This window comes from Ambystoma mexicanum, chromosome 8, assembly GCF_040938575.1.
Source record: "Ambystoma mexicanum isolate Mex_15411 chromosome 8, UKY_AmexF1_1, whole genome shotgun sequence".
Lineage (NCBI taxonomy): Eukaryota > Metazoa > Chordata > Amphibia > Caudata > Ambystomatidae > Ambystoma > Ambystoma mexicanum.
In genome coordinates this window covers 1222980757-1222992660 of record NC_090929.1, presented here as the reverse complement: position 1 = coordinate 1222992660, position 11904 = coordinate 1222980757, and the positions used below count along the sequence as shown (strand labels likewise).

Genomic DNA, 11904 nt, shown 5'->3' with positions numbered 1-11904 from the left:
AGCATTTTATAATGGATTCCAGTGGAATCCACCTGCCATGTACCAGGTGAAAATGCAACACATAATGCATTGGAATCCTTTGGTTTTACACCTGCATGAAAATCTCATGCAGGCGTAAAAACAGGTGCTCCTCCAAAATGGAGGAGGAATGCAAAGCGGAGATGCAAACTCCATTTTGCTGCCCTCGTACGCCTTGAGCAAGCTAGAAAATAGGGCATAGACTTAATGGAGGTGTAACAGTTACACACTTGGCTTTTACGCCTCAATTTAATGAAAAATAATGATGCCCATTGTGTTCTTCATTGGGATGGCTGCTCAGTTTTTACAATGCACATCTGATCGAACCGAAATACAGACCTGCACCATGCTGCTGTTTCATTAGCTTTTGTAACAATTGATTTCTGGTGCAAGTATATTGCTTTGAACCACAGACATTACAACCACCAATGTATGTATCCTCAAGTTTATTAACCTGAGAGCAGAGTGAGTATAGGCACAATCTACCTTATCAGGATCTGGCATAGGAACATAGATCTCTGCAACATTTGCTTAACACACTGAGCTATCTTTTCAACCACCTTGGCACTCGAGGTTATAACTATGCATTACAACTCTGGTTATTGCATGTGATCAATACATTCCCAAGAATTACAAGTGGTAATATGTAATATGTAAGCACACACACTGTAAGTACACTGTAAGTACTAAAGAGAACATTTGCACTAGGCAGCCAGGTGGGGGCACTCCCATAAAGACGGCTCTGCCTTATGCATGAAGCCACCTTATTGGGTATCCCCCAATACAGAAGCATATAGTATAGCTTCGGCATTATTGTGGCCCCCTCTCAGCCACAGCAGAAAAGAACAGTCAAGATGAGTTGCTTCTGAGTGACGCGTGTGAGCTATCAGAGTTCCCCTTCATTTTTGCCAAACCCCTAATGCATATTTGGATACCAATTTAGATTCAAATGTCTTTTTCTTTGGGGAGAACTGAGGGAAGGGAGATGGTTTAGGAGGTGAAACTCTGACGTAAACTCTTAAATGCAGAAAGGACATCTTAAAAAGCAATAGGCCATAGTACAGTAAACAACTGAAGTCTTACACAACAAATCATCCCAGGAGTAAACAGTATATGTAACAAAAGAGTTTCTCTTTTATATCGCTCATGAAGCTTGTTATGCTCTATGTTGGTGGTTATTTTCAGTGAATTGTATTTAATTGTGTGATTTATTCATTTTAAAAATGAGTTTTGAGAAAAATAATTTGGAATGTGATACCAATAGTGTACATTATGTTGGCCAGCTTTCTGGCGGTTCCTTTGGGATTCTGAGATTGTGTAGAAGCAAAGCATGTTTTTCAAATTGCCCCAAAATCATGAGACATTGCAGGTAGACCTGCAGTATTTTGCCTCCGACTTAAAAGGGCAGAGATCACCTATCAAGGAAAGGGGCCACAGGAAGGCTCGCGCCAATCCAAAGACCCCTTAGTAGCAGATCATCTTCCTAATCTTGAAAGTGCACTCCAAAATGGGGGTGGGGCGGCAAAGCACCCAAGGATTCAGTACCGGAACAAGTAAATATCAGACCTTTTTCAAAAATCTTTTGCATGTCTTAGTGCATGCCTTAGTAGAGGCCATTTAACCAAATGTGTATATTAGGTGTTAAGACACAACATGCCAGCACGCTTGCCTGCAGTACTGCAAAGTAAAACCACGACAAATTCATGAACACGTTTTGAAAGTTGTAAATGCTGTATTGATATCTATTTAAAGCAATATTAACTCTATCCAAAAGATAACATAGACATTAGAAACCACTTGTACATTTAAGTTACAATGTTGTTTTGTAGCTAGGTTCTAAATCCTTGGCTAAGTAAAAGTAACACTTCTGAGCTGCAGCGCAGCGTACTGCAGTGTAATGGTGTTGGTACCATCCCAAAATAGAATACAGTAATATCTGAGTTATCTGGTATCATTGGGACCCCAATGAGACTGGACAAGCACATATTGGCAGCTTACTAAATGTTGGGTGGCAGATAGCAGGTTAACAGAGTAAAAGGCAAAATAAGACATACTCCTGACTTTTTGCTCTGTTTAGCAACAATCTTCATTCGATTATCTGGCCTGGATTCTTTGTTATGGAGCATTTATTAAACTAGCACCCTTCTATTACTAGCAATAGGAGATGCCGGATAATCGGGTAGGCCTGTTAATGGAGTGCCAGATAACAAAACTTTTTCTGTATGTTGGTTATTTAGTTACAAAAGTAGAAAAGCACATAGATGGATAATACGTCTTACAAGGTGACCTAAAAACAGCACTCATTTTCCCCAAATCCGAAGAACATCAACAATCGTTTACAGCTCTTACAAATAAAAATAAGATCCTTTACAGTCTTTGTTGTCCTGTGTATAGACGTACAAGTGCTTGCCTGTGACACATCAAAAGCAAAACCACGAAAGCACACAATAAATACCTGCTTTTCCTTAACCTGAGCTAACACAGACCACACACCTGCTCCTCCCCTCCTCCCAACTTATCAATACATAATAGAGATTACATGTAAATGGGCGTTGTCCAGATCTGCTTTAGCTCAAACTGGAGGTCTTCTAGCTTCCTGTGTGTGAACATGCAGAATTCGTGGATCCGAGTACTGCTGTGTCGCCTGTCTCACCTCCTCCAACCCTTGGAGTGGTTTTTCGTCCTCATACACATTTAGGACCCGCGAGCTCACCAGGGGTCCTACCACCACAGACAGACCCTGACATGGCTCTGCTGCCTCACTGCCAGGTTCCCTTGACAGCAAAGAGGGCAGGCAGCCAGCTGTCAGCTACAGATGTAAGAGCACAAAAGCTTCTGAGGTATCCCACTGGAGATGCGCCACAGGCCTGAGAGTACTGACCACACCTCCCAGCACTGTGCTTCAAGCTAGTGTACTCCCAGTGCCTCCTGGACCTCTGTACACAACAAGCTTAGGGTCAGGACAGCATAGCCACTTCTAAAGAGCCTGATCCCCAAGCCTCCCCCTCCCCGGAAGACAAGAGCACTACAATCAGCCGCCAAAGGATGTGACAGAGGGAAACTGCCTCCGTCAGAAGCAGGAGGCGGGACATAGGTGAGCATCCGTCTATCTGACAGTTTATACTGGTTCCCTCGCATCTCGCTCTCTAGGCTCGCAGCTCCTCCAGTCCTCTGACACTTCTTAAAGGGCTAATGAGCAGTGCAGGCTGCAAGGGCAGAGAGCATGGTGTCCGCTCTGTTGCGGCTAATCAACGACTACGCAGGGATGAGTGGGGAGACAGTTGTGTGGCAAGCCACATCAGCATGTTCCTGCATGCACTTATGTGCGCCCCATGAGCGTACCCGCCACTTCTGTAGCGTCATCCTCTGGCCATAAGACAGAGCAAGCACATGATAGTTAGCGTCATCCTCTGGCCGTAAAACAGAGCAAGCCCATTATAGTCCCTGCAAACTGGTGTCAATGGAGGATGTATAGATTGACAGAGAGATTCAGAGCATGGATTACAGAACTCCTACCCTTCATGGACTAAATATATCCTAACTGATGTGCGTTCTGGCTTGAACTTTGCCCTCAGCAACACATTTCACATAGAGGAAATGGTTGAGTTTAAACATCCAAGAGCTGCAGGAGCAAAGGCGCCAGAGGCAGCCCTGAAGACCATCATTGCTCATCCATATTAAGACATCTGTGCAAAGGGGCACAAGGCTGGAGCCACTCAACTTTCTGAACAGTGAAAAAGCAGGTTAAACAGCAGGTTTTGTGTTGTCAGGGGTTACTGCGGTGCCTTGCGGCTCACTGGAAGTTCTATATTTATCAGGCTTGGTCACCCTTGCTAGTAGCTCTCATGTTAACTCTTGAATCCTACAACAATTCCTTAATCCACCAAACATTTCCCCTAATGAAGAAACTACTATGATGTTAGGAAGATTTCTCTTTACAGCACCTTTCCTTCCATCTTTATGGAACCCCCAAACTGTTTGCTTTTATTTTGGAATCTGACCTGTACTTCTCACAGTGCAGTGAAGCCTTAAGCTTCACTACACTGGCTTTGCTCACATGTTATGGGGAAACTGATATGTCCTTCAGGCTGTCAGTAATGGGAAACCGTGCTTCCCTTAGTCGTGTTACTGTGTTAGTACTTTTGGTTACTTTTGTATCACTTGTGGTAACTTTTTGTCATTGTGCACAGCAGCTTACACTGTCGTGCAATGGGGTGCATTTTTGTTTTGCTCTAGACTAACACTCAGAGGATTTCTGGTTACTCTAGGTGTTCTACAAGGATAGGATGGTCGCAGCAGTGACTTTTTCCCACTTTTTGGGGATTTTTGTTTTAGCTTTACTGCATTTATCGCATTTGGCTACTAACTGTGGCTACTGGTCAAACATTGCCATGCCACAAGATTTTTCACCTGTTCTATTGCCATCTTGTCTTTTAGCCTTCTTGGTGGCCTGAGAGGCCAGCAAAATCCTTATACGGACTTCCAGGGCCCAGGAAAGCAGGAACATTTGGTGGGCTACTGGAGGGCGGTGTGTGCTTGCTGGCAGTATGTGGGCTGGGTCTGTCTGACTACAATCAACAAACTGGTTTCTGTGTGTCTGAGTGTTATGCATGAATGTTCCCACCAGTGGTCCTGATTGGACCACTGGTAGGGTGTGTGTGTGTGAGCTAGTCCTGTTATTGGCTAGCAGGAGGTTCAGCTCTTACCTGGCTTTTAGGATAAGAAGAGGACCCCTGCACCCATTCTTCAGAGATTCTGGATAAACCTGAATTATCCTATCCAACTGTGAGACCCGCAACCAACTTCTGCTGCTGTCCTGGAGTAGCCCTGTCTTGCTCTTGATCTTTAGTAATCCTGCGAAGAAGCAAAGACCCTTGGAGTGGAGGGACCATCCATTCCCGACGTCTGCTTGGTTTCCTGCCAAAGGAAGCCTTAAGAAGTGCCCTGGAAACCGTCCTGTGGCTCACCAGCTTCATTTCGGCCTGACACTTGGGGGATCCTGAGCTGGCCCTGCAAGACTACCTCCTGAGAAATGTTGGTGTCCTAGCATCAAGGGCACCCGAGTTAGGAGGGAAAGTCCGACCATGGCTGCTGAGTCCATTTGCATCACCGTGAGCGGCGACCACCATCCGAAAACTACTTACCTGACCTTAGTCCAGTCCTGAGAGGCATGCTGAATCGAGTTTTCTGTATTCTTTGACCAAGAGTCCTTGCAACAGTAAAAGACATCAACCAGAGATCAGCTCAAACCTGAAACCCTTGTGAATCGAGGACTGTGACTTTTGGTGCGAAAAGCAATGCCAGACACTCTTCCTTTGCTTTGCCAAGTCTGGGGAAGAATCGGAGAATGGTGGGTAAGTTACAGAGTTTTCTAACATACCCCTATACTCCCATTATAAGTCTATGGACTTATAATAAAGCTTATTTCTAACACTTTTGACTTAGCCATAGCTTGCTTGTGCAAGACATCTGACTGTTGGTGCTACTTTTGGGCATTAGTCTAACTTGAACCCTAACCCTAAGAACCCTTCACTGGACCTCAGAGACCCAACCTGCATATTTTCCTGCATCCTAAGTTCTGTGGAACTGTATCCTGTACTATTGGGTTCAAGGCCCCAGGCAATTTAGGGCTGGACAATTTTAGTTAGGGATCGTCTCTGTGAACCTTTCTGTGCATAATACTTGTCTAACCTTTTCTTTGCAGGAGTTTCTGATTTGTATTATTCCCTATAACAAAGTAAATGTATATATGCATTTAGTTGCTTGTAGTCATTTTCCTATAGTGTGTTTTGGCCATAAATAAATAACTGTATTTTTATACATTCTGTCTAAGTGTAATCTGTGATTCCCATAGTGTGACCTCGTTGTGGACCCCTTTACAAGCTCACCCCCTCTGAAGAACTTAACATAGACCGTCTGTCACTGCTACATAAACTGGTTTGGCTACAGCTTCCCAGAGTTGTTCCTGTCACAATATAGGTTGGACTTCTATACATCTGTCCACCAGGCCAGAGTATAGAACATCATTCCTAACATATGACAACAGTGATATTAAATGACAAAAACTACACATTTAAACATCTCTAATCCCTCTATTTAGGATTAAATGCCCGCTTTGCGTTGTGCTTCTGGGATAACTTTGCAATCAGTTCCATTCATTCATTTGTGATATGTGTTATAATAAATGTGTGTTGCTAAATGTTGCATTCATCAGTAATACAATGGTGATGAAAGCCCTATAGTCATCTCAGATATTTCTTGTTCAAGTATTGGCACTTACATTGTAAGGTAATGTATAGCACCCAGGCACTTCAGCGATTTAAGGTTTGTAATAAATTTAGCAAGTTCTTCAAATGGCTTTTTTTTCCAATATCCCTCTCAGTAGCATTGCATATTGGTAAGTATTACACAGTCAGGCACGTAACTGTGCTTAGGTGACCTACTAGAAAAGTTCCATATGAAGCAATTACAAATGCTCTCACAGTTGGCAATTCAAGAATCAGCATTTTCAAGATGTAGTCCTGCAGTGCTAGCACTGCTTTGCTTTGGCAGTGGAAATCCTGCAGGCAGCGTTTGCATTTTGTGCAAGTATTGGCACGTATGGTCACCTCCACTGAGTCGGCGGCATGCATCGGAACATGCCAGATGTTCTGGACTGGTTAAGGCGTAGTGGCTTGAATGTTATTGAAATTAATCACCTGCAGCTTGTGTGCACTTCTTGAGGAGGAAAGAAAAGCTTAAAGATCCCATAGGTCCAGGCGCCCCGGCACTTGTCGCCCACCTTAAACTGTCAGAAAGTCCCTGTTTCCAAGTCTCTGGTGAAGTCGTGCCAATCCCACAGAAGTGGCATAAAAGTCTTGTTGCCCTAGGCGCTTGTGGCGGAATGAGTCACATCTCCATTTGCCCAGGTCTTCTGCTCTGGGTCACTAGCCGTGCCAATTGAAGCCATTCGCGTCTTCTTTATTTTCTTCGCCAATTTGGCGAGACAGAGCAGCAGCGAGCAGCAGATCATGGAAAAGCCACTCAGGAGGAAGACCCCCGTGTAGCTGTCAGTTGTGTCCAAGACCAGTCCTGTTGGGAAACAAACGATTGTTATTCATCCATGTGGCACACTGAGAATTTAATGAGCACGCAGAGTTAGCATGGCATAGAACTTTGGCAGGCTGTAATGCATTGCTATTCATAGTGGAGTAATCAACAGAACAGGTCTGTGAATTTGCTGACAACTAACAACATTATAATAACGTGCAACCTCAGAAGTCATAGTCAGATTGCCGATTGGTTCCCAGCTCTTAGTTACAAAATACATTGTTCAAATTAACCTCTGCGAAAGCTCTGATACCTGACACCAATTGGGGGAGCTGTGTTTTTATTCAATGGTGCCAGATAATCAAATATGCCAGATATCTACATCAATAACATATCATTATCATAAATCAATGCTATTTTTCTGGGTAACAGAGAATCTGGAACCTTGGTTATCTGGCCTCCAGACGTTTGTATCCCTCTTTTCAACAAATGTAATGGCACTGTTGGAGACAATGACAGGTGTTGATACATAGAGCATACAAGTGAATGAAACGCCAGATAACAGAGTGTGTAGTGTTTTTGAATGTTTACAGTTTGTATGGCGTGTTCAACCATTTTAACAAGAAGGGCTGTACATTGGATCATTCAGTAATATCATTTATAAATCCTCTTGGAAGGAGAGGAGGAGTGTGACAATGGTTAGAGAAGGAGGGCAGGAGTGAAGGATGATGAAGCTGAGAACTACATTAGCAAAGCAACTTTTAAAATTATGCTCTTCCAGGTATAACCACCACTGCAATCAGGTAAATTAAAGCAATTCATATATAAAGTTGGTCAGCAGTCTTTATGTATACCGAGCTAATGCACATTTAAATAGAAATAATATTCAAACATCATGTACTAAAACACGTACATAATTACTTAATAACATTATTATTGAAATCACAGAATATATCATGACTACCCATACAAAAATGCCTTATAAGATTGCTCTGAGAAGATCATTAGAACGTGTGAGAACCTAGTGAAATTACTTTACCAAAACCCCACAGCTCGGGTTAATGCAGCCCTTTTTGCTTCAGGTTATTTTGAAGTAGAGTTAGGAAACAGACAAGGGAAACCCTTACCAAGGGTCTGCAACCTGTGGCTCACCAGATGCTTTGGACTACAGCTCCCAAGATCCTTCACCATTGGCTATAGGGGCTAGGGCTGAAGGGAGTTGTAGTCCAAAACATCTGGAAAGCCAAAGGTTGCAGACCTCTGCATCGATTTTGAGAAAAATAGTAATAACATTATAAGAACGAATGTGATACCCTACAACTTATTAAATTCTTATGAAGTCTTATAAAATGTAAGTATGATTGTTGACGTAGCTCATAAGATTCTGATAAAACCCTTATAAGAAAAAGAATGAGAAATATTTGTGCAGGTGTACACAAATGATTACCTTTTTCAGAGCGCGGATTAGTTGTCCTCCTAATAACCCAATGTTAACACAATATATCTGCCTGAACCCTTTCTCCAGCTGCGTGTGAAATCTGGATATTTGAGCTCTTTTAACGCTTTCTCCCTTGCCATAAAGGCTCTACTCTTATATTTGGACGCACCAAAAATAACCATACAGGTCTCAGCCATGATTTACAAATCCCTCTATTTCTTGGGCATAGCATCGTAAAGCAACACGGAAAACCATGATCAATCGCTTGGTCATTGGTTTTATTTTGAGCAAAACCATGTATGTAGTAGACCACGTAGCCTCATCTTCACATACAGTCCTTAACTAATAAATGGTTCAATTTCATCCCAATTATTGTTCTCCTTTCGACTCCAGTGGCACTCCAGTAGCACTCTTGAACTCATGGTTGCTGTTCAGTTTACTACTAACCTGTCTTCTCATAATTCATTTAAAAAATCGCCCAATCATTACAGGCTTATTTCCCAATATTTTAGTTTGCGTGTTAGTTGTCTCACGTTTTGCTCAGATGTATTTCAAATTCAAATTCTTTGTTATTTGTGGAATATGGTTAACCCAAAGGAAAGCCTTAACCCCAGATCGACCATTAACTCAGTGAAGGGCTCAATATAACGGGCAGGGGGACCTAGAATGGGGGGGCGGGGTGAGGGGTTACACAACACAGCTTGGTCAAAAAGAGTGGTTTGAGCTTTGCATAGAGAAAATTAACTCCATTTTGAGAGGGATATTGGGGCACTCAGGGTTAGTAAAATAAGGGATTTAAGAATCCAACATTACATTTGTTATAACAGGTTATCACGCCAACACGACAGATGGATTCCCCATATAAGGCTTCAGCCACTGCTTGGGCCTTGTATATCTCTAGTTAGGAGCACTGTGTGCTCCCCAAATCGTCTACAGAATCCCTGAGTAGCACTGCTGTGCCTTACTAAAATGAGGGCACTTTTGTCAACTCAAGCCTACCATGTCACCGAGCTGCAGCCCTAAGTCATTGAAAGTTTCTAACTTTTGTAATTGTTATCCGTTTAAATAAATATTAAACATGTGTTATTTACCCTGGCATAATGTATCAAACAAATCAATCTGCTTCTGCAATCCCGATGGGGCCTTGCTGGCTCAGGAAGCATTGGGTGCTTTCTCCCCCTACTCTATAAATAACTGCAGCATGTGTTTTATTATACAGATGGCGAATGACTAACAGTACAAGTCACCCACATTTTTCCAGTACATTCCCAAAGGAGATTTCATGGGACTGCATCAAATGTCATTTTCAAATCAATGAAAATCTCTTGAAAGAAAGTAGGAAATCTGTTAGTTTGTTACTTATATAATTCCAAACCATTCCACCAATATGCACCACATTTTGCATATTTACCAGTTAGGACCCTCCAGACATTACTGGCTACATGACATTTGGACATACCATGCTTTTCCCTGGATTTCAGCCCCTTCACATGTAGAGGAGCAGATGTATATATCCGCAGGAGATCCCGCCCCTACCTCCTTTGTATTGGAGACCTGAGCCTGTGCCTTGCCTGACACCAGCTATCGTGCCAATATCACAGCGAGTATTTGGAAGGAGATATCCATTGTGACAACCCTATCAAATGTACCCTTGAGATGATAACCTACAGGAGGAACTCCCTGAAGGAATAGGAGAAAGAGCTAAAAAGATGATCTGATGATGTCATAAGAAAGTATGCACGATGTCCTGAGATACTGAATGTAGATAATGTATGAATTGGAGGACAAATGACAAAGTAAAGAATCGAGTGAACTATCAAAGTGAAAAAGAAGATTACATGTTAACAAAGTGCTGCAGAAAACAGAAGTTCAATAAATGTACAGATGCTGAAATGCAAGGTAGATCAAGTCATTATATTGGCTAGCAATGAGTAGTGAATAGAATGCAGGCAAAGCCGCCATTGTACAGAAACTGGACATTGGTATCACAAAATAAATAACCTAGGAACCATAAACGGGGCATGAAAAGCTGTGATACAGCAGAATAGCAGGCTAGTGGAGCGGCGTGGCAAGGCTGTCTGCCCTGAAGTCAAGATCTTAGAAATCGAGGTCAGCTATCTACTCTGAAGAAGAACGAGTGTGCAGAGGATGAATCCGCTCACATTAAAGTGCAAGAAAGAACACAAAAGATGCCAAGTTTTAATTAATTTAAGGCATTTAAAAGGCTGCAGAATGGACCAAATCGTGTTCTCTTGTCACGTGAACCAAGAATGGAAATGGAGTTTGAACTTGGGGTTCCAGACACGATAGCGAGTGCCCTCAGTCCCATGCTTTCCCATTACGAGAATACTCTGCAAGGCCAAGTACAAAGACAATTTCATGGCAGATGGCATGGGTGATGAGAGATGCTGGGCTAATTGGGTGGTGAGGTAGCTTCATGTCCTATCTCCCTGCACCTGGGTCTTGGCTTATGTGCTGTTAAATTAACCAAATGTTCCAGGCATGGCACACGCGTGCAAACCAATTGTGTTAGTCTGTATAACACAGGACCTTGCAGCTTAGAAGACCAATGAAACACAGTATAACAATTTTTCTTTTCTTAACCCCTTAAATGCCAAGGACGAGTATGCTAGTCCTTTTTGCATAGACTTGAATAATAGCCTTGCACTTAAAGAGGCAGGCATACGTTGTCCACCCGATAAAGGACAGCCAATAACAATTCTAGCTCCTATATGATTGTATATCTAGATGTTTGCCTTAACCAATCCTGACCCTTGATAGGTTTTTCACTTTTGCCACATAGTATGACATCACTCTGACACATAATCAAATATATGAAGTGTATTTTTTGTGGAAATCATTGAGAGATTGAGCGTACGTCTGTTGATGTTCGTTGTTACCTCCCTGTTTTGGATAATTGTTAATAAAACAGCAACTTGCCATTTTCTTCAGTTTGTCCAGTTATTTGTACTCAGGATTATTCTGGTGTAATCCCATACATTAACAAATGCATGTTCCAATGGCAATAAACTCACACACATGAGACAGTTGCCTGAAATCGGCGAAACATCAATGTGGTCGTAGAAGGGCCGGACAAAGCTAATTTTAAGCATCTCAACGCGAGGAACAAAACTCCCTTGAAATTCGTGTTTCCATGCGCCAGGACGCACCATTTCGGAGACATTTGCACTGCAACGCACTGCACCGCACCAGGGTGAGATGACGGGTGGAGAGAGCACACAGAAGTTCCCAATATGCTGCAGAACACCAACTCTCGCCTCTCCTCCACTTCTGCTCCCGAGTATGTCAGCCAGCCACAGGTGCCCATTCTCAGTGCAATTTACTTCAGAGTGCAAAGCACATCAAGCAATAAGCGACTTGCAAGGGCGACCTACAGGATCGTTGATTTTCAACAATTC

At 42.7% G+C, this 11904-nt stretch overlaps 1 protein-coding gene across 3 annotated transcripts in view; it reads right to left on the bottom strand.

Annotated features, from left to right (window-relative positions):
• Positions 1-1726: 1726 nt before the first annotated feature.
• The window catches only part of SLC16A12 (solute carrier family 16 member 12), an 867838-nt gene continuing 857660 nt past the window's right edge, over positions 1727-11904 (bottom strand). For all 3 annotated transcript variants that reach the window (XM_069611325.1, XM_069611324.1, XM_069611326.1), the window contains one exon: positions 1727-7089. In XM_069611325.1, coding sequence (XP_069467426.1) covers positions 6884-7089 — 206 coding nt within the window. In that variant the 3' untranslated portion in view covers positions 1727-6883. The remainder of the gene's footprint in view (positions 7090-11904) is intronic.